Source organism: Battus philenor, unplaced genomic scaffold (genome assembly GCF_028537555.1).
Source record: "Battus philenor isolate CCGP_79_NKW_IND1 unplaced genomic scaffold, ilBatPhil1.0.hap1 SCAF_9, whole genome shotgun sequence".
Classification (NCBI taxonomy): Eukaryota; Metazoa; Arthropoda; class Insecta; order Lepidoptera; family Papilionidae; genus Battus; species Battus philenor.
Window position 1 is genome coordinate 12176460 of NW_027181759.1, and position 24750 is coordinate 12201209.

Below are 24750 nucleotides of genomic sequence, written 5' to 3' on the forward strand. Positions count from 1 at the left end.
AAATATAACCCAATAATTACAACGTATTTACTTATTTTTTTGAAAAACACACGTAATATTTTAAAGGATATACATAGTCAAAATATTCTGTTTCAGGCAATAGACGTCCACTACAAGGTATAAAGCCATCTTAAAGATATCTGTAGGGGGATATGCCATAATCGCCGCACTTCGAAGGCGGGTTGACGACATGACAATACGCAGAGGACGCTGCTGCCCATCCTTTGGAATCTAGTTTGTGAACAGTGGCAATTCTTTATAATTAATGCACCAAAAACCAATCGAACCCCTAACCTATAATAGCAAGTCCCGGTTCTCTTTCGCTTAGTTAGCTACCACTGATCAGGTGGTAAAACGCTTCTTGAAATCAAAGAATACCCATACAAAGAGATGGATTCTCATCTCTACGAAGTGGTACGATCATCAAATTTCATGCTTGATTAGCATTTAACATGAAAATAAATTAACTTTTAGCAGATGCGTTATTGTTATTCTACCTTCTACCTTCTCTAACATTTTCTGAAAACACACGCCATCAGGTAAGTAAGATGTCGAAATACTTGTTTAACATTACATACGTGTTTAGTCTTACCTTATTCTACTTTGTGAGGAATCGAAGGTGAAGAGCTTGTCTCGATATACTCGCATTCAAGATTTTCCTTAAAACGATAAGGAAAAATTACAATAGCTTAGAATCCCAGCGCATAAATCTCCGGCACTTATCACCGAGATTCGTTTAACAATGAAATGAAAGGTAATGTGTTGTTCAGGTTATAATTATTTCAGCTGTGGGATGTCCACTGATGGACTTAGATATTCTTTATGTATTTCAAATAGGACGTTGTTGGAAGGGCCTGTATCCGGCGTCGTCTGAAGACTATAACAAGGGCGTCGGCTATGTGGGTGAATCGTCTAACACTGCGTTTGGCGGTCTCTTATCTCCAGAAACATAAGGTTTCAGTGACTATTTGTTCTACACGCTATGTGAAAATCTAATATATAAAATTCTCGTGTCACGGTGTTCGAACTTGAACTCCTCCGAAACGGCTTGACCGATTTTTACCAAATTTTACATGCGTTACAGTATGTCTGAGAATCGGCTACTATCTATTTTCCATACCCCTAAGTGATAAGGGTGGTCCACCCCTAAATTTTATTTTTAATTTTTTAGAAATTTTTTTTGGATTTTATTTTATTATGATACAGCATACAAAAATACATACAAACCTAAATTTTCACCCCTCTACGATCAACCCTTATCTTACATTTGTTAATTAGAAACTTTAATTTTTTTTGCAAAATATCGTTTGCGGGATCAGCTAGTATGCCTATAGATTTCCTGTTAGCAATCTATAAGGGATGGCTATGTCTATGTCTAATATAACCGGTTGGATGCGGCCTGTATTCAACCATTTCCGTCGACCTTAAAGTGGTTGTCGTTCCATGTGTTTACGTGTAATTGTGGATGTACTATGACATTGTCAGTCCATATAAGTATGTCTGTAGACTATATACAGACAAGATATTTTCGTTTATATATGTATATATGATGAATTACATATGTGCTTTCACAGTAGTACTTGTTATATAAGATGGGAGACAAATCTCTTGAAGAGCAAGGGTTCGGGCCATAATCCGCCCGACACCCCTAGTGTGGATTGGAGGGTGTCACATGTTTTTCAGATTTTTGGTCCTACCGGAGGACTTATAGCCATTTTTCTTTAATTTTGGTCTACATAGCAGTGTTTGGCGGAGTGGATACCTTTTAGGCTATATCTAATAAAGTGTAGGTGTGTTGTTAAACTGTTCAAAAATGTGTAGTTGTGGAATTTCTTATCGTTCTTCCTTCTTCACAATTCTAACACCTTGCTAAGCAGAGCTGAATCGAAAATAAAATAGATTTAAATTAGAATATTGACGAACAATAAGAGTTCTCTTAAAATTTCCAATAGCACGAAATTTTAAAAGAGAATATAAAAAAATAAAACGTAACGTCGTAACTCTACTAAACTATCGTTATTTATTTTTAGTAAAAAGGGTCCACCATTAGATATAAAGTAACAGGAATAGAGAGAATTATTTTATTAAAACTAAAATCCTTCCCCGTAATGGAAGGGTCTGGGGTATTAGCATAAAACCCGGGAGAAGGGCTTCTACCACATTCGAAATTGAGGATAGGTAAAGTGAATATAACTACACATATGGACTCCACAGTTCGTGCTACAAAATACTCCACTTTACCACATGTATATTTGAATACCGTCTGATACTAGTACAGTGTAACGTATTTTTAATTGAAGGTAAAGCTTGGAAAAGATTTATTTTAACTATATATACATTTGTGAAAATATTCTCAAAAATAGCCGACTGAATTTGTTGTGGAAACTTCACAGATAAAGGCACGTGGAATTCTCGGATCTTACATTTATTTCAGTATTTCTTTTTACCAATATAAGCTTTTCTATGCTTCTCAGACCGTACACGAGTGAACATTAAATGATCTAGTGTAGAAAATAAGAAAGGAGACGAATAAAAAAGCATATTAAACTGAGAATTGTTAATTATGCAAAAGTATATATATGACGAAAATTTACTATTTTTACACACTAAAAAAGTAATCAACGGCACTGAAAAATCTAAAATACCTTATAGTGCCATAGAGGGCGTTAAAATGAACATAAATATGACGAAAATTAAGTAAAAATTCTATGTCGAGTCGGCCCCAATATCAGTTGCAAATTCGACTATCGACTTACGTATACTTGGGGCAAACAGCCAAACTCGGTAAGTCAAGTATGGGAAAGAGGTTAATCGTTGCATCTAAGTTAGGCAGCGTTCGAGAAAATATGAAACATCTCATTCGATATTCCTGTGCCTTAACACAACAGTCAACGATCAATGTGTGTTACGAGTGGTGACTTACGGCACTAAAACCTGGCCTATCACTTCCGATCTCATTGGGAAACTCACAATCAGTGAACCATTGAGGGCTATACTTGACTATGCTCTTTCTCTATGAGATCGAATAAGGAGATTCGTAGACGAACGAAAGTTATCGATATAGCCCAGAGGATAGGCAGGTTGGAATGGCAGTGGCAGGCCATTCAACTCGCAGAACAGGTTCTGGAATGGAGATCATGGACCAGAAACCGCAACATAGGACATCCACATCTTTTTTGAAATCGTCAGAAGGATTTAATCCGCTCCTAACCGGTTCTATTAGAAAACTATGGGACAGATATGTCCAACAGTGGACGTTGAAATAATGATGATAAGTCATGAATTTTATTAGTCGTTGAAATAATCACTTAATTCTAATTGTATAATCGTATAATAATTGAAAGGAGTAATGAAAATGTGACCATTGATAAGAGCTACTTCATACCTGCTGCGTTCTAAATTTAAAATTTGTAATCTAAATATCCATTTTAATTTACTATTAATACAATATAATTATAGTTAAATCTTTGAAAAATAAAATATGTGACATTGGGGTAACTTGAGACAAAGGTGTTTGTTTAATTGTGACTTATTTATACATTTGTTTTCAGAACGCAAAACGTCATTTCAATTGACGTTTCAATTTAAATCATTATCATGTCGTTATTAGCAGTATTTATTTCCTCTTTGTTGTGAAAGAATCAAAAGTCGCGTGTCACATTGAACTACGTGGGTTTAAAGCGAATTTGATGACGTCACATGTTTTAATTTAAACAAATTCGCACTCTGTCGTCCCCTACAATTGAAGAACACGTTACAATGTAAATTATTGTGTTCATTAGATATCGTGTATGTAGTGGAAGTTGCCGGTAATTAATTAAATAAATGTTTATTCTTTTTTAATTCTTTAATCGTCTAGAAGCAGTGGTTATGGCACTTACGCTTGTAAGGATTGTTTTATCTTTCTTCCGTAAGTCACCGTTCGTGACTGTCTAGCCTGCCAGTGCTTATAGTATAAGATATACGTGTATAAAGCAAGAAAAGAAGAAGGCAAGTGATATCGACTGCCATTAGTATTCAAGACATTCGACCTCCTTGTATACATTATAATTACCACTATAGTTACCATTGTTTTCACTGCTTTCGAATAAAAAAGTTTACTGTTACGAAAGCTCCACATACCGTGGGCGTCGATACATACGTATTACTTGTCTCCATGATCTACGATAGAGTTGGTATTAACCCTTTCGCTGCGCGCGATAGATTGTCTGAACGACACGTATTCGGTTATGTGACAAAATATCCGCACAGGAAGCGTATGCAGCTATCGCGTTGGTAACAAACAAATTAATGACCATTATCATGCAATTATTGACACGATAATGTAAAACAAATGCACGGTGCTTGAAGGCGATGTTCGTTGTGAGAAAGCGTCTATAGCTGAGCGCCAGAAGGCGCTGTTCGCTGAGGGGAAGCGTATTTAGCCGAGCGCCAGAAGGCGCTGTTCGCAGCGAAAGGGTTAAGAAGTCCGTGATACGATCACGGGTTGCTCAACTAGGCGTTTCCACTGTACGCAGTTCGGTCGACGATAGAGTCCAATTTCGCAACGCGCCGTGCCGTATCGCAACGAGGACTAGCCGTGACGTCACGCCCCCTACCCACCACATTACCAACCGGTATTCCGAATTGCAACCCAACAAACCGTACAAGGTCCCCCCGCTGGTTTGCGTAACTAACGAAACACGGTGGTCCTTCCGAGCTGCGAAGCCGGCAATTTGTTTCCTTTGTGTTTTTACGAAATTCTATTTCATTATTTCTTACCAGTTTAAAAAGTTTACCTAACATTCTAATTTTAAATTGTAAACGGTTAATAATCAATCATTTTCATTTTTACCGTCAATAAAGAAGTGTAATTGATTATACTAAGTACCCATTTTTATGTATTGATCATCACGTTATTACTAAATTCTTTCTGACCGTATTACTTTGCAGCTCTAGGCATGTGTATTTAAAATCGCTCGTAGAGTAGATCATGCTGCGTGGAGACAACTCATCAAGAAAGAATCGGGAATCGGAAACGCGACCTTACATTAGTAAAAGGATGCTTAATCACTTAACCATTCCTACTGAAATTATAATTTTAATAATCAATTTATTTACGTATTAACACTTTTTGTACGCTATATACAATAAACAGAGGAAAAAAGAAACAATTCATATGGTAAAAGAGGCGGTCTTATCGCTCGAGGCGATCTCTACCAGACAACCTTTGGATGAAGATTAGAGACATAAAGGAGAGGGCAGTTTAGGTTGTAAGTACATATAAATACATACATTACTATCCATACATACATACATACAAGAATACTTACATATACGTCTATGGCTGTATGCTTACATTACAATTACGTGGAAAAGGTACTACATAGATACAAATAATTAAGAGATGATACAACAATATCCTATTTAAAAGGCGAAGGAAGTGCTCTTTCACTATTTTTTTAAATGCTGACAGCGATTAAGCGCATCTAATTGGTTCTGGCAGCTCATTCCATAACCCGACATCGACAGCAGTAAAAGATTTCTCCATAAATATAGTAGAATGTGCAGGCATAGTCAACTTAAAGTTCTCCGATGATCTAAGCAACTTATCATGTGAGTCACGTAGGAAAATAAATCTAGATTTAAGGTAAGAGGAAGTATACGGGTTAAACAAGATACTATGGAGATTCTATAAAGATACACAACAGTAGTAAATTAGAAAGCTGTGTTCATATTGACCAATTGAAATAGGCCATTCTGAAAATACAGACATGTCTTTGGTCAGTTACAAAAATGACAAATGTATACTATGCTTATACACGTAACTGTTATAGAACCCAACATTTAATTCTTAATATCCAATAAACAAAGTACATATATCTGGCAATTTCCCGCATACTTTAGGTTATTGCACAACCCAGAGGGAGGCCCTTAACTTCTTCACGCAGAAATCTCTCAACTCGAGGGAAAATTAAAAAAGTTTTTACGTCACACTCTATATGAGATATTGATTAATTTATTTATTTTACATTACAGGTAAATTACCGTTGTAGACCCTTAGTTCTTAAAGTCCATGTGGACCTCCAGAGCTCAAAGGGTACTCGATGGGGGTCAAGGTTAGCGTGACAAAAAATACAAGGAGATTTATCTATTTTAGATCGCGAATAATTAAAATTTAGGCTTGACTTCACACAGCGTTCAACAACCTTTTTTGTGTCTTGCCCCATCCGAGTCTTCCTAAACTTCTTGAACCATGTAACATACATAATTTTTATATTAAAGCGAAAAGGTTAAATTCGTGTCGAGTTCATTTTCGAATTGTCGCCCTCTTTAACAATGAAATCGCTCCCCTGTAGGGCGTGGGACCAACGTTGGGAACCACTGCCTTCACGTAACAGTGTAGGCAGATATTATTTTAAAAAGCCCACAAACTGTTATTTGTAAAACTAGCATATTGTATATTCAACATAACGTGTCGAGGATTGCAAAGCGTCACTACCGTCCGCAATGCTTGTTGACGTGACAATAAACGAAATACGACATGTGGTGTAGTATGTGACATCATAAACAAATAATTAACCTATTAATTCTCAAAATGTTTTTCGAAAATTAATAATTTGTGGTTATAACTCGCAAAGCAAATTTCCATAGCTAGATCTAAGTTTTACAATTTTGTGGAGTTTTGGGAATATGTTAGAAATATATCTCCAAGGGGGTCCATCGCAACCGGCTTGCTCATTGAGAAAAAAAAATGTGGGACCTTTAATATAGACAAAGGATTTCCAGAGACAATTCATTGAAGCTCCATACAAAAACGAAATGTTTTAAAACGTACTTCAGTTTACGTTAGTAACAGATTCAAAATGTAAGCGATATTTTTTAAATAAATAGGCTCGAAAGACATTGCCACAATACGTATATCCGTAAAACATTCAATATTACTACGGTTCAAATATTAGAATTTTTTCTCCGGCACACGAGGGAGAATGTATTCGAGGTTTTTTTTCCGTTCCCCCTATAATGTCCTACCTTGTAAATCCTCCCCACCACCCGCGCCCAGCGGGATCCTTTCCAAAAAAGACCGAACATTTCAACGGGCGAAAGGGGACGGTCCGGGGACCCACATTAAATAGGACAGCGAAGTCCTTTTTGGTACTTTAGACGTTACATGAGCGTTCTTTATCTAAATAATACCAATGTTTTCAAAATGTTTTATCTTTCTTAGAAATAAATCAGCTGGTTAATAATCGTATACAGGATGATTTGCGAAAGATGGTTAAGCTTTAAAGGAGACAACGTATAGATTATGTATGAATATATTAGCTTATTAAAAGTCCGGATTACTACATATTATTTAAAATGAATTATATACTATCTACCCTTCTAGGCTTTATACTGCTAGAAGTAAGCCTGTCGCATTGCATAACATATTTCAGAGTATCACTTAAGATATGACATTTATATGTTCGACACGTGATGTTTTAGTTCGTACCGTTACTTATATTTGAAGATAATAATCAATAAAGAACGGTACTCTATTGCAGAAAAAAGGGTACAATGCAACAAAAAATGTGACAGGCAGTATTATGCTATTCTCGAAGCAATCGCGCCGTATTACCTACGAAACTGAAACTATTGTGCCGTAAATAAAAATTAGGGTGTTTATTAAATCAATGTATAGATCGAAAAATAATGATAGAGGTCATAGCGTAAAACTATGTATTTTTATATATAACTAGCTGATCCCGCAAGCGTTGTTTTGCAAAAAAAATATTATTAATTTTCAATTTAAAAATAAGGGTTGATCGTAGAGGGGTGAAAATTTAGGGTTGTATGTATTTTTGTATGTTGTATCATAAAAAAAGAAAAACAAAAAATTTCGTCAAAAAAAAATTAAGGGTGAACAACCCTTATCACTTAGGGATATGAAAAATAGATAGTAGCCGATTCTCAGACCTACTAAATACGCATATAATATTTGGTAAAAATCGGTCAAGCCGTTTCAGAGGAGTTTAAGTTTGAACACCGTGACACGAGAATTTTATATATTAGATTTTAGTTTTGTTTGTTATAAATACGACCTTCTCTTAAATATTTTTTTTATATTTTATGTTTACAGCATATATAAACAAAAAATATGCCATATTAGTTTTTATCCAGAACTGCCTATTGCCAAATACTAAAGGTAATTGTAGGATGGTTACGTAAATATGCAGATCTCTATATACAGGTTGGTTATAAACAGGTGTAAAAGCTATAAAGGGGTATATATGTAGCTCGTTTGCTTTTTATTAATATACGGCACACCTTATCATACGATAAAATAGTAAAAAAAGCGTTTTCAAATTTTAAATTACATCATGTTTCAATTAATTACTATTTACCATCTGTCCACGCAGACTTTTTCCTGTCAGAGGTTATTGACTTGTGAATTGCCAATAATGAAAAAATGTTACATTTTATATAGAGTGATTATAAATAGGTATAAAAACTTTAAAACTGTTTGCTGAAAATAAGATATACATTCATCTCTTTGAAACTTTTATACCTATTTCCGACCACTTTTTATTGTAATAAGTCTACATATAGACGGTTTATAAAAGAGTAATTTTTCGTTTCACAGTTATATATTATTATAATTTCAAACTACACCGACAAAGTTCAGGCCTCCCCCATTATACCTCCCGGGGGTAGAGCAGTAATTGCTACGCTTGACAGGCGGCTTGGCAACCGCAATGGCTTGCACACAAGGATGTCGCCTAACCCCTCGTTTATTTATAGCTGCACCAACGGGACTGGCCTGCTACATTCCCTTACCGGCACACCACATATTACATAACTGGTTTTTATTTAATTACGTTATTTTATAGAAAGTAACGAATACACAGATTGAGTGGAAATAATTAGTAAAAACTTTAAAGGTGCTAAATGTTATAATCATCACATATAAATGATCACTCTGAAATATGTTAAAACAAATCATTTTTTTTTCTATTGAAATTAGACACTCCAATGACTTCTGACAGTTAAGTCTGCAGGGAGAGATATTAAAAATAATCAATTTTAGTATGTCGAAACATTCTAATCTTAAAAAACGCGTTTTATTACTATATTATCATAATGTTATTTATTATTTCTGAAACCACAGCGTTTATGGATAAAGCGTACCATACATTAGTTGAGACCAAATGAGGTATATTCAGACTTTTAAAACTTTTATACCTATTTCCGATCACCCTATGTAATTTATACATACATGGTCATCTAAACATCTATAATAGAACGTAAGAGTGGATGGTCTTAGACAAGGATAAATAATTTTGAAATAAGAAAAAAGTGACATGTAAAGAGGTATACATGACTTAGTATTTATCTAAGTACATGTAATACTAAAATACGATTAATATCTTAAATGTAAGAAATGTTTTAAAGTTAAATAATAAGCTATATTATTATTATATTAAAAGATAGACACCCTACTGGTTGGATCGGCGAAATTTGGTACGAGAAGTCACTGGATACGGGTAGAACAAGGTCGGTTATCATGGCTAACTTGAGAGAAAGAGGGAGAAAGGGAGGGCGGGGGGGGGGCTAGGCCCTTCATTTGGAGTCAATCAGCTGATACGATGATTTTTATTATAATTATTTTAAGTAAATAAAAAGTCAGACATGCTACCGTCTCTTGAAGATGACATAATTATACAATTCACACGAAGGACTTGCTTCTTTAACAATAATTAAAGGCTATAAGATTAGTTTAACTGCATGAGGAACGTAAATAAAAATATCTCAAAACGAGATTACGAGTTCGTTAATTTTTTCGTAACGTATCGAGTCCTTACAAGTCAATCCAATCCCCGGCGTGTTAATTAAAACACCATATAACTAGGGAATTTCGGTTAAAAATTTATCCCACTCTTTTAATGCAATTCGTCCCACCTACACTATCCGGGCCATCCCATATCCCACCGCCTGTTCTCCCTACTCAACCACTACAGTTGAACTCACGAACCTTTCCATAAACCAATATTTTAAGCGAGTATGTTTGCTTTTACTACATTTTTATATAAAACACTTAGGCTATATTCGTTAACAAATAGGCAGAAAGGGTTGATATAAAATCAATGAGATCAAACGAACGACAGTGATGGATTAGTACTTTTATTTATTAAAAAAATATACAGTGTGATTATTTATAGGTGTAAAAGCTTCACAGGGTTAGTATAGCTCATTGTAATGAACGTGAATGGACCCTTAAAACTTTCATAAAAAACTCCTGAAAAAAGACGATAGTAAAAACCATGAACCCTAATCGTGAGAAAGCGACGAAGAGAGAGGCCAGAAACGTATGATACACCTTCTTTAAGATTCTATGGTTTCAGAAATATTAAATAACGTAATGATAATATAGTAAAAAAAGCTTTTACGAATGACAACAAATCAAAATTAATTATTGTTTATTGTCTGTCTCTCAAACTATTTTTGCGCGAATTAATTGTCCTGTCGCATTCTAAAAATAACAATTAATATTCAGAGTGTATATTTTATATAGGATGTTTAGATATATGTGTAAGAGCTTTTTGATTTTGTAGACACATTAGCTTTGCGTTACTTCTTTAAATTTGTAAAAATATTACTCATTTTTTTCATAGTTTAAACTCGGCAGAAAAATTAAAAAGTGGTGGTATGCGATAATAAGTAGAAAACGTAGCCTGCAAATATGATGTCATCTGTTCTGCGATAATAACATAAATAACCGGCTAAAAGTGTTGAATCGTCGGAATGTTTGTACCGATTAAAATGATATTTAATCTGTATTCCTGCTGCGCAACGTCTCTAATTTAAACGACAAATACAAAATTGTGTTACTACTATTTCGCATATTTCCTTATAATCATATAATAGTTGAGCCTAGTCATCTTCGCGTGGCCCCTTCTGCCTTATGTGGGTATAAGACTATCAAATCCATCCACATACACTTTAAACAAGACAGATTTTAATTTTAATTATATTTTAATAACTCTTGGCAGACCTCTACTTGGAAATAGGAATATTTCTACGAAATTTTAAGTCCTTTTGCCTTATGCTTTCCGGAGATATGGTGATGAGTACATAGGTAGAGATCTCTAATACAGGATGATTGGTTATAGATGTAAATGCTTTAAGGGGGGGGGGGGCATATCGTTATTTACTATTAATTAATGTATACCCTTGTTAACTAATTATGGTTTACAATCTGACCCACTAACATAATCTTGTTAACTATATATTCAACCTTTCATAGATTTTATTCTTATTAATCACCATGTATATAGATTTAAGCAACCGTTCGCTCCTAGATTCAGCCCTCTATGGCGTTTGATTTAGAATGCTAAACGCATTTCGAGTGCCAGTCCAAGACAAGACTCCCCTCGGGGGCCCTTGCGCCCACTCACTTCATACAGCGACCGCCCAAGCGACCCAAGTATTCACGTCCTTCCAATCCGGTTATATAACTTAAGTAACGACCCGAGGGATATGCCAAGCTTAGTGTAAAGATGTTTAGACTAAGAACCCTCAATATTTGCTCACTTTAAACCCGCTTAATCTAGATGACAATGGACTGGGGAATTACCAAATCATTATATGGCAAGCTTTTGCATTAAGATCCCAGATGTCAGCTTTTGCATTAAGGTCCCAGAAAAAAATGATAATTTTTTTTAAATATAGCCCAAAATGTAGCCCCTTTAATTTTTTTTTGCCTGTTGAAAGGTTTGTAGCCTTCAACATCCTAACAGATAGCCTCAATTTGACGTCAATAAGTGATGCAATTCATCGTATGTTGGATAAATTTTTTTTAAATTTGAAAGTATCGGGGATAAAAAGCATAGTTGTAAGTGTTGTACACTTGTATATGTTTGTGTAGGTAAGTACGTAGAAATGTCACAAAAACCTTAACAAATATTTTTTGTTACAAATTATATGTTTGTCGTGTATACACAGTTCCAAAGCATACAGACGGCAGTGATTAGCAATTTTTGTTCAGAACACGTACTCGATTCTAGTGATGGACATGACTTCGTCATCATTATGTCGATAGGCGCCCACTTCAAGACACAGGGCCTCCCCCAAATAACGAACATAACTTACAATACACAAGTTAGAATATGCTCTGTACTATTTATATTAATGTATAGTCAAATTGCTAGTTGTCCCATTAAAATTATTGTAAAATATAGAGAGAATTAACAAATTTTGCTATCTAGCTGCCTAATTATCTGCTCCCTCATCTTGAGGAGTGGAATTTCGGCATTTCGTTCGTACCCAATCACTACTCGGCGAAAGGAATATTAATACCTAATTTAAAGCCTCTAAGCCTTATGGTTCCAGAGATATCGTGATGAGTCCGAGTGGAAATTTCATACACACACACACACATATATTCACGTAAAAACTCATCAAGGTTGCATTGTATAAATAAGAAGTACATGTTAGTAGAAAGTAATGTCGTAAAAAATACATGTTAGAGGGACTGGAAAGTAATGTCGTTTGTGTCGACATATTTTGCAGAAGAACCGATTGATTTTTACCGCTTTGGCATTGAAAATTTGTATACTAGATGGCAAAAGGTTGTTGATAACGAAGGTGATATTGTTGATTAGAAATAAAAACTTATTAAAAATGTAGTCGTGTGAATATAACTCAAGAAAGCGACGTTCTTTCCGGTCCCTCTAATATATTTTTACTAAAACAGATTTAATTAAGTAATGCATTTCCCATAAATTATTGTACTGTATATTGTTTATATTAAAATCTTACCTTTCCCGCACTCAGTGCAGATTTTGCTCTTCTTCACATGCGTCATGCTATGCACTTTCAGATGATCCCGTCTCTTGTATCTCTTGTTGCATATGCTGCAGACGTGTGGCCTCATTTTCTGGTACACCAAGTCCGTAATCACTGGGACAGGTGTTACCGGGACTTCTGAATCGGATTCCTCCTTTGTATTCTCCATAACCTATTAACAATATATTAATTAACATTAATATAATACTTTAATTTGTTTATTAATCAAAAGGTTCTCGAGTCGCTGGTATCGTCGGTCTATCTAGTGCAGTGATTCCCAAAGTGGTCTTTATCGACCCCTAGGGGTCTATGATAATCTGCAAGGGAAACGTCTACGTCTACGTCAGCGAAAAAAAATTTGGGGGTCCATGAAATACAAATGGGGGTCCACGATAGTGGATCTCAACACATACACTGATAGTACCTATTTACTTACATCATACTATCTTATAATATCAAAACATTTACATTACATTACATTATTATATATGTTTATAAAATTGTGTAAGTTGTAGGATGATGGTATTCGCTTTGTGGTCGCAATACATTTTGAACATACACTAAACTTCACTACAGTTAGAAATTTACAGGAAATCAATATCAGGTAAGTAGGGGGTCTACCCAACATGGAAAAACATGGCAAGGGGTCTACGACACAAAAAGTTTGGGGAACTCTGATCTAGTGGAACGTCTTTCATTTAACGCTTTCCGAAGACCCTAACAAAGTCATCTATCATGAGGGAGGGGTCTAACGTTGAGTTTTTCGATCGGTGGTCTCCAGTCCAGAATTATAAAGGCAATCATTTCTACGAGGAGGCTTCCACTGTTACTTGAACTTGATTTGGTTACGTCGTTTATTATCGTTTGAAACAATTTACAATAAAGAGTATTAGGTATATAAAAAATGTCACTAGCCCACATTATTATTTACATATTGTAAATTATTCGTGTCAATATCATCTGTCCTTTTCACTTACTCGCAAAAGTAGAAGATGGTAGAGCGTAAAAAATATAGTATTTAATTCATATTTATTGCTGACATAAATATTTCAACCTGCAATATGGGTGGTAGCTCCAAATCGAAACAGGCAACATACTGTTTGATAATCAACAATGGAAACCTTTAGTTAGCTATGTAAATAGAAATCCACTGGATACGGACAGCGCTAGATCGGTAATCGTGTTTATTTTTGGGTGAGGCCTATACCTCGCACTGAAGGTCTATAGGTCAAAATGATTAAAAATTAAATAAACAATAAAAAATTCGTTAGAATATTTTGTTGCTAATTACATTATATGGCAGTCAAGGTTTGCCGTGTCTTTTAGGACAAAGTTATACTTTCTCATAAAACTTATACAAAGCGATTGTTTGTAGGTGTAAAATTTAAAGACGCGAATGTATAGCAAATCTGCTGATAAATAATGTGAGTCACACCCTATCCAAAAATCGATGATTTCAGAAAAAAATATTAGCGGGACAGAATAGTAATGTCGAGAAACTTAAATTCACACGACTACATTTTTATCAAGTTTTTATTTCTAATTAACAATACACCAATACCTCGCTTTGCATCGTTTCTTTTTGCGTTTTTTTCGAAGTTGCGTCGCTGCTTAATTAGCACTAATTTTCACTATGCATTGTTAGATTTTCGAGATAGCGTTGTTTAGGGTTCGAGTTTTTTTTTTTGAAATTTTCATTTTTTTTAAAAGATGGCAACACTTTTGTTTCTAATTGCGCCATGCCATCAAAACTCGGGGATTGCCTTTCTAACTAATAATCAACGCAATTTTAATACTGTATTATTTTCACTTTGTTTTGCTAATTTTAGAGTTCAGTTTACGTAGTGTGTTGTAATGTAGTGTGTTGTTTTTTTTTAAAAGATAATATTAAATTCATATAAATTTTTAAGTGTTGTTTGTTTAAGGGTTGTTACAAAAAAGGTAAATATTATTCAAATTTATTTATTGGCAGAGTTATATTTAGTTATATTACTTTTGGTTTTTTAAATGTTTACTTTGTTGAATTTTCTTTTTAAAAAGTAGTATTTTTGTGACCCTGGAACCTATCTTCGATCTTTACATGGTTTGCTACAGAAAATTTTAATTCACTTTGCGGCGATTCAATTTGCGTCGTGTTTTTTGGAACGTAACCACGACGCAAAGTGAGGTATTGGTGTATATTCACCTTCGTTATCAATAAACCGGAGAGGTAAAAATCAATCGGTTTTTTCTTGTAAATATATCGACAGAAACGACATTGATGTTGAAGCTGTTGACAAAATACATATATATGTGCATTCACTCGCTTAAAGCTTTTAAATATATCACCAATAAATCTGTATATTTTTAATTTTGTTTAGTGTATAATTATTTCAAAGCAAAGGGATCGTATTTATTACAGTAATACTTGTACAGATATATATTGAAATTGATAGTTAAAAATATTTATGTATAACTTATTAAAATAAAAAAATACGTTATTAGAAGCGTAAATAAATATATATATATATATATATATATATATATATATATATATATATATATATATATATATATATATATTAAATGTTTACATACTATTATATTAATATGTTTAACTTAACGACATATTTTACGTTTAGTTATGTAGTTGCGAGGATTATGTTCGACAAGCAAGAATTTTGTAGTATAGAGCTATATAAATTCTCGTATCGTGCAATAGCTAAAACGTAAGCGCCTTTGGCTGGCTTTACCCTTGTTGACGTGGGCGTTGGACTTTCCTGACCCTTTCCCCCTCCCCCAGGAATAGGTCCGGATCAGAGACCCCCTCCGGTTTTACTTTTTTTAGTCCTAGTTACATAAACTATTTAACGTTACTTCGTTGAGTCGAAATTTTTTATTTAAATTGAATTTTGAACTGACACGTGAAATTATTTATATCTATAAATAAACCAAAAAATATATGATTTTGTTCTTTTATAACATTATATTTATTGGTTAATAAACAGTTAGTGCATTTAGCTGTGTTTAGCCATTATTTTTAATAATAACACTTCCATAGGAATTAAACTGACCTACGACCCAAGGAATATCGACTGACAAGAAAATATCTAACTTACCAACAAAATAGGCGTCTTTTTCAACAATACGTCCGAAAAAAATTAGGATTGAGAGATTAACGGCTTTGTCAAGCGCGAGAAAAATACCGCGAAATTCTTTATCAGATACATTTCGTTTTTAATTTGATCGAAAACTCGAACAAATAACACAATAATCTTTTACTAAGAAATAAACTTTAATATTTTTTTAAAAATTAAATAAATAGTGTTACACGGTTCACTAATAACAATAAATACAATTTTTTACACGTTTCTTTTTAATTCAGTCTTGACAGTGCTTATAGAAACTTATTTATTCAGTTACTGAATACATTTGGGGGAATACGAAGATTTTCAAACCCAACAGTTGTGCTAGACATCTGCTTATCTGTCGCACCTACTGATAATAATATTTTTGGTACATTCTGTAATGAGCATGCTTGCTTTGTTAGCCATGTATAGTCATAAAATTCATTTTTGTTTCCAATTTCAAAAGTTTTATTACTTTTGTACTTTAACTTTTTGATTTGATTTAGACAGTACACTCATTTTTTTTTTTTATAAAGTTGAAGTGTCATTATTTTATAGATTATCGATTTCATAGTTATTTCTTTTGCGCGGATTTTAGGGAAATTATTTTATTTTCATCCTATACGATTTTTTTTGTTGCGATACATGTCCCGAAATTTACTATATATCAATATGTATTTTACATAAATTTCTTGCGCACTTTCTAAGTAACTTATCTATCTATATCTATCGTTGATAAAAAGGGTTAGATGTAGATATCGAATAATTTGAATAAAAATACATTTAAATACTTCTTTCTTCATGGAACTACAACTAAATTCAAATATTCCTTACTTAACATATTGTGACGACCGCTCAAATATTCGAAACAAAGAAACCGCCGGAAATAAAGGACGAATTCTCTGAACTAGCCAGAGGGGAATGAAAGCGCGACGACAAAAAGGGGGTAGGCAGTGTAATTATGACAATAAAGTTATATGAGCGCTATAGAATCGGAGAGTTGCTTTGCACTTTATTGGTTCTTTCACTGCATTTGGCAGAAAGTGAGGTAACGTAAGGTAGTCCTAACGGAATCGTTACCAGGCCTAGTTATGGCGATGGTACAGAACGGGCAGTCATGGAGCGCTGGTATAACCTTCTACGAAAAGGTGATGCTGCAGAAAGAGACAGCGGAGAGGGAGAGAAAGAACATCTGGGGTGTTCATCCGCAGTCGGAGACCTGGACGTCGGAGGGTACTGCGCCCTTAACATGGCCTTGGCGACGTATTCGAGGTGATCCATACAAGTAAAAAATTAAAGCACTAGATCACCGTCGTTGAACCTACGGAAGCATGCGAAAGCGTCCGAAAAGAAAGTGGGATTTTAGCCTTTCATTGCCCACGCAGCGTAGGGGTATCCCATGCAGGATTTCCCCACGAGACAATAAAGGTGGTACTAATAGAGGCTTATTCGTCGGTGGCTTTATGTTTCTTCACTTTACCCTTCCTCATTGTAACGTCTATAAATAATCTGCCTGCGCTATTTAAGAAGGTGTTCGCACGAAGGCTGGCAGTTTTTCAAAGGGATTTACCATCATTTGTCGCCATGTTACCGTGTTTAAGTGAAGAGTTTAGGGCGTGAACACAAATGAGTAAGAGAATAGCCAGTATTAATCTATTGCTATTATAACTTTTGAGTCGTAAATAAACACATCTTTAGAGTACAAGTGGCAATTTATTTCGAATTCCATCCTGATTAGCAATACGTTGGATTACATCTCATATTGACTTCGAAACGAATTTACTACCTGTTGGGATGATATACCCCACACCTGAGTAGGATAGGCGAGAGAAATTGATCGTGACTGTATATTTTTTAAAGAAAATAATATTACATATAGAGTATATATTAAAATGGCATAAAGGCGGACACGTCATCAGTTGTTGTATTAGTCAAAGTGTAGTAACTTTTAGCACACAAACTTTGGCGGTCCTTGAATCGAGCAACAGTTTTGTTAACATTGTCTGGGATATAATTGTAAAAGCGTAAATAATAATAATAAAGCTTTATTTCATTCCATACAAATGACTTAAAATTAGTAATTTTAAATAGCAATTTTGATAATTTTGTAATAAGTTATAAGGTCCCTCTTAGAGTAAAAGCTTCCTCCAGAGCTTTCTATTTTTCTCCATCTTTGGCAACTTGGAGCCACCCTTGACCTGCCGTAGCAACGACCTCGTCAGCCCATATGGCATTAGGTCTATCTCTTGCTCTGGTACCTACCCATCCATTGAATAACCCTTTGTATCCACATATTATCAGCGAACCTCGCCACGTGACCTACCCAGCTCCACTTTCTTTGGAAGGAATAAGTAAGTGCATCTGTTATACACGTTTTTTTGCGGATGGCTGTGTTTCTTAAAAAAAAGCGTAAATACTGCCCATGAAGATATTTTTTAACGCGAAACGGATTATTGAATGATTATTCAATGCAAACGAAATATCATCATATCAGTCGATAGAAGCGACTTTCACAACATTGACTGTCTTCCGTACTTTTAGTGGGGGAAGGGGGGGCTACCCACGCCGCGTCCACCGGCTCGAGGTCGCCACTCAAGTACTTTTCGACCTAATTGACCGTCGATTGTACGATCGATGTGCTCCGTACACTGCCACTTCAGACGAATGAACGATTTACTAACTTTAAATAAAACGTAAGATGATTATCGATCGAATTATATATAACACGAAGGGACACTATAACTATGATTTAAGGATAGTGTAACATACCTCCATTTTTATTTCCGTATCTCCCACATTTCCAGAGATACTGGTAATGATTGGGTTAAGATACTCGTCGTCTTCCACCTCCTGCTTGATGGTGATGGTGTCATTATCCTCGAGCTGCTCCAACATCTCGTCGAGGAAATGTCTGTTGTGAGTTTGCATGTGCTTCTGTAGGTGGTCTTTCCGATAAAATGCTGTTGGAAATGCAGTCTTAATTTTAACTTTATTTTAAACATACTTAAAGGTGATTTTACATTAACAAATAATAAGGATAAACTGTTTTAATTTTTTTTATTTGTTTCTACAATTACTGTGTACATATATGGACAGAACCAGAATCAAGGTTTATTAACAGACTGTTTCATGATCCAAATACATTATTTGTTGCAAATTACTGTCTCTCAAACATTTTTGGTGTTTTTTCATTCCAAATTTCTTTTATTTATTTATAAAAAGATTTTAAAACCCTAGAGGTTCGAATCCAGCGTTTCTCAACCTTTTTTCTGCCATGCCCTACCTTAAAATTCTTATTCCTCCCCAGAAACACATATAGTTTTTTTATAAAATCGAAAGGGTTGAACTCATGTCGAGTCCACTTTCAAATTGCCCCCCTGTAGGGCGTGGGCCTAACATTGAGAAACACTGCTCAAATATATTAAATTTATTGGTTCTTAAAACTTTAAAAAATTTTTGTTAAAATTTATTTCTTGAGTGATAATAGAGCCTGGGGACGAATTAATCCAACTACTGTATTAAAGACATTGTAAGAGTGATTACAAAAAAATCTTGTTTGAGTTTTGCTGTGAGCTTTTCTTAAACAAGGACGCATATGGAACCCTCGTAGCCTTAATCATAGGATGTCATATAGGGGAGTTCAATAATGATTCTGATTTCTATCAAAGTAGGCTCTCCTGGCATTGTTATGACATACAAAAGTGGTCACATTTATGTGGAGAATCATATAAATAAATGGAAGGCTTACTCTTTTCGCAAACGTCGCACTCGAGCGTCTTGTCGCCGTTGTGTATAGCGAGGTGTATGTTGAGGTGCTCTTTCCGCTTGAAGGCTTTATCGCAGACACGACATTTATGTGGCCTCACCTCCATGTGCTCTTGCGTATGCCGCTCGAGATGCTCTTTGCGTTTCAACCTACAGACAAAGGTAATATTACAGACCAGCGATAGCAAATATCAACCTACGATATTTTATCCAAATATATCTATTTACAATTTTAGAAAAGACAGACAATAAATATATATAGACTACAAAGTTTGCCGATAACAATTGTTGCATTCACGTAAGAACGCCTCGTATGCCTGGCCATAAAAAATATTTTTGAAACCATTCTTTTATACAAATCAAATTCGAACGCGGATTTGAAATCGTTCGTCGTATATTATGTAACCGCTGTCAATGCATATGAGTTGTCTTTGAGTATAAAATACTTGTTCGGGTGGTAAATCACCTCAACACGCTAAACATAGGCTTCAACTTATTGTTATATTTATAAGCATGTAACCATATTAATACAAAGGATATAACAGAAAATAAAAAGAATTAAGCAATTAACTTAATCTTAGACTGAGTACAGTTTGTGCTCAGTATAGTGTCGTTAACTTGTGGACTTATTCGCCCACTGCGAGTCCCAGACCTACCCCCATAGATCGCCACAATGACCGTTCCTGCGCTGCCCGCATCCGGCGACTTTCCACGACCTTAATTATCTCGCCGGTCTACCTATTCGGGGTCTAAATGACATGAAACCTCATTGAATTTGCTTGCACTACGTATAAGCATTGAGTCTATAGTTGAAAGTTGCAAATGTAAATACAATAAGTCCTCTTTAATTTGGAAGGATTATAACTAGTGAAGCATGCAAGTCCCAGGAGAGTTACAGACCGCTATCTAATTTAAGAAGTTTTCTACGAAGGAGTACAATATACATGATGGATGACTAGTTTAAAGGTATATGTAGCTCAAATGTCAGCAAAAAGCTTTAAATATTTATACTTTTTTCCAATCTCTCTTTGTAAAGTGATCACTTTGAAATATGTCATATTAAATTATTTATTCTATTGAAATGCGATAGGCTAATAATTTCTGGCAGTACAATGTCTGCAAGAACACGTCCTAAAGTGTAATAATCTGAATTTTTTGTACTGACAATCAATCATCCTTTATTATTTTGCCTATAGCCCGGGATTACATGTTTAAACGAGGTGTCCTTTAGTACAGACTCGGAGTATTAAAGTTCGATTCTAAAACGTACCAAAAATATAACCATATTTTTAAATAATGCTACCTTTTCATTTTGTTATGTAAATGTAAAATTACGGACTTATACTGACTTTTATTATATGCGAAAAATTAAAATAAATTTTCGGTTAATATGCACTAGATATCTAGTTTGAAAATGATAAATCAAATATCGATTTCATAGTGAAAATTAACGTATTTGCGCTGTGAAAATTCACAAAGATAGTACAGCTAGAAGCCGCTATAGAATCATGGTCTCGAGTAGTCGTCTACTGGCGCACATAGCGTAGGCCGCCCCCCCTCTAGATGGAGCGATGACCTGCCTTATAATGCGGGCAGTCGATAGCTACAGGTGACGTTCTATGGAGGGGGCGATTGTCTACGTGATAGTAATGATGATGATATACATAAATATCATTATGCACCGTCAATTAACGTTTTATGTGCCAACTAATTTAGCTAATTTGATTCGATTGGTGATGGATTACAGTGAAATCACCAGACAAAGAGAAATATGCATGACTGCCAACCTTGGCGCTATATAACTGCCACAAAACGTGTACTGAACTTGATCGAACATTAAACTTTCGTTTTATAAATTTAAAAATTAAGAAAACAACTATACAAACTTGTTCTGTGTTGCTTATTACAAACATTACGATATTTTACTTCACAAAGTTGTAACATAAAACATTTAAACCATAGATATATGACATCTTATAATGACACAGTTCTGAAGGTCGTTTCGTCTTGATTGTTTTCTAACAAAAATATTATTGATAATAGAAACAGATAGCTTGATTATAAAAGTCAAGACTACTGGAGTAAAAGTTAGCTTTCAAAAATACACCTACCTGTCCCAGTCTCAACTTCAATTTTGTAAGAAACTTGCTTTCATAGTATCTAAATGAGCGTATATAAACATCACTTGCACAAGATTATTCCATAAAATCACAAATCTATTATCAATTATAATTTCGGACTGCTGCACATGTAGATAGCACTATTATGAAAGAGAGAACGTTATTGTAATATCTTATTTCACCGATATTGTAATAATAAAAGAACTGAAACGCACTACACTAATCACACGTCCATTCGCTTGTCCAAGTCGGACAGAACTGACGCATCTGTGATACGCGCCTTCTCTAGACGTTGTAATAGGGTACATATTCGAGTACCCAATGGGTTGCTGTAGCTGTTCGCCACTAGAGTAGAGATGTCGTTTTAGAAACATAGTTTAATTCGGATGGATGTTCAATATTAAATATAAACTTTTTGTAATAATGTCATATATAACGCCACCTTATTATACCTATCTCGTGATCATATTATACATATTTTTTTTGTTTAAATTTACATTGTTGCCATATTGGTATTTATAAATTCCAAAGGCTTGAGGGGGCAGAGCTCAAAAGGCGCTTAGCCTAAACCTCGATTACATAACTTAACCCATGTCTCGTGTTGTTGCATCACTTGCATTATTACTGAATTAGGTCTTTTGTATTTAATTTACATATATTGCATTAAGAACGATTGTGAAAGTGATCAAGAAACATGACGTTTTTTGTGGGCTCTTCTCAGGGACGCGTTTGGTACTTTTATGCGAGGGATGTCACCAATTTGACATTAGTTACAACTAAATACAGCTGTTACGACAATCTTTTCTTGATATACGTAAGTATTAATTCAAAATAAAATGAATATATTAGATCTATGTATGAAATTCCGAACGAGGTACATCACTCGTGCAACCGACCGCCGTTGGGGCCGAGAGGTTCTCGAGTAGCGATCACTAGCCGGTGGAAGCGGCGTGGGTATCCCCCCCCACTAGGTAGACCGACGCCACAACGACCGGTCTCGCGCTGCCCGCATCCTACGACTTCCCGCGACCTTGATTATGTCGTCGGCCCACCTAGTGGGGGGCCTGCCCACGCCGCGTACATCGGCTCAATATATTTATGCAACACACATTTTAGAATGACAATAGTTATATAAATACGTGTCATATATAATTTTTTAAATTTATCTAGGGGTTAGTAATTATTAGGAGCTATATTATTGTCATATTTCGGTGTGACGTTGATTTATGATGCACATCTGTGTTGTTCCATCTTTAAAATATCATAATTAGTGTAATTAAAGTTAAATGTAAAAATATACTTGGGTATAAAAATATTGTGACATGTAAAATTGTTGTGTAGTAGGTGAGTAAAGGCGGCATCTGGTTAGCAAGTACAAAGGGGAGGGGGGGGCTCATCTTCCATCGTGGCGAGCTAGGGGAGGACGTCACGACCTCCCTAAGTAGTCACGTGGCACGAGGGTACCGAGGGAGGTTATACTACCCTGCCGAGGTGCTTAAGCGCAGTTTCGATGTGTACACGAGCGTTAGAGTGCTAACATACAAAATGAATCTAATTGTATAACAAAAGCAATTTTAAATTTATCAATATTAAACACACATTGTTATACAAAGTTGCTTAGCAAAGACAATACGAAACAATAAATATTTTCCTATTCTAAAGATTTGTACACTATTCGCCGGACAATGTTAATATAGCGCCCTTTCAATCCTACTTTTGTAAAGTGAAAGAGACAGACAATTTTTAGACCGTTATGTATTTAAATTTGCTTTTAAGGTACAAAAGTAGCAAATTTTTTTTATACAACTCACAAATTATTCATTATCTAGTCAGTTTCAGGTTTACTTTAATAATAGAAATTTCAGCCATTGTTTTCATGTAGTCCATGGAATTTACTTTTGGTTATTCGACTGCACAACATGGTTTTAAACCATTTTTTTTTAACTTTTAACACGTTTATATTACGGGTCTTGCCTAGACCAGCGTACAATGCAAAATTTGTTTATTGCAAGCTCTTCACAGGTCGGAGCGCGTTTGGAATTGGAATATTCTAGAAGAGGAAGTTCTAAAATAAAAAGTATCCAAATCCGCACCAGAACTGCCTGGTGGAATAAGACTTGCTCTCTCACTCTTTTAAGCTTAGCTTATAAACCTAATTTCTTTGCATAGTAAGTTGTATCTCCAAATAACGCTAATTATATAGAAAAAAAAAGCATAAGATTACACGATGACAGTTTCGTGATTGTAAAATAAACCTGTGTTATATATTGTTGAAATAGTTGTTGATCGCTTTATTTAAAAAGCATACAAATAAACCAATAATGTGAAACGACTACGTTTTCTCCTATTTTGAAACTTTAAGAAGGATTATGACAGTTTCTGCCTAAGTTGTAATTTTACTTACATCACATAAAGCAGTTCATATACAATGCAAAAAAAATTTTGCCCGAATCTGACATCTGAAAAAATTTTTTAGATAACGAAGATGCAAAAAAACAGCTTTTTATTAAAATATAACGTTGAATATATTTTTCGATAATTATATTATTCTCTCGTCTATTCACAGAAAACGTATAAATTAATTTACCCAAATTTTGGTTTATGTTTGGTAGAAAATTGGTGTAAAAATAGTAATTATTATTCTTATCTTCCGATCGGAAGTGGTCAGTTTTTCGTTATCATAGTCCTAGTTAAATATTTCTCATGGGGTTCATGTACTTGAATATCGAGTTAGAAGAAGATATGAAAGCAAAATGGTGGTTAAAGTAGTGCACATCATATTAGTAACTAATTGTGGATATTTGATAGAGTTACTACTGCCACCAATCAAATATTTCATACGATTTTTTGCTATAAAAGATATTGAGGTATAATCAGAAGATATTAAATATTACATAGAAGAATGTCACCGCCTGTGATTTGCAAAATGCGAAGTTGTTGTAAGGAGTATT

The 24750-nt window shown here is 34.7% G+C and overlaps 1 protein-coding gene across 3 annotated transcripts in view; it reads right to left on the bottom strand.

Annotated features, from left to right (window-relative positions):
- LOC137932012 (zinc finger protein 84-like) overlaps positions 1-24750 on the bottom strand; it is a 47519-nt gene that overhangs the window by 16760 nt on the left and 6009 nt on the right. For 2 of the 3 annotated variants that reach the window (XM_068775555.1, XM_068775557.1), the window contains 3 exons: positions 19663-19829; positions 18684-18874; positions 12781-12979 (listed from right to left, as the gene is read on the bottom strand). In XM_068775555.1, coding sequence (XP_068631656.1) covers positions 12781-12979; positions 18684-18874; positions 19663-19829 — 557 coding nt within the window. Of the gene's footprint in view, positions 1-12780; positions 12980-18683; positions 18875-19662; positions 19830-21790; positions 22034-24750 lie in introns of those variants that run through there. The other variant, XM_068775556.1, reaches the window with a different exon arrangement.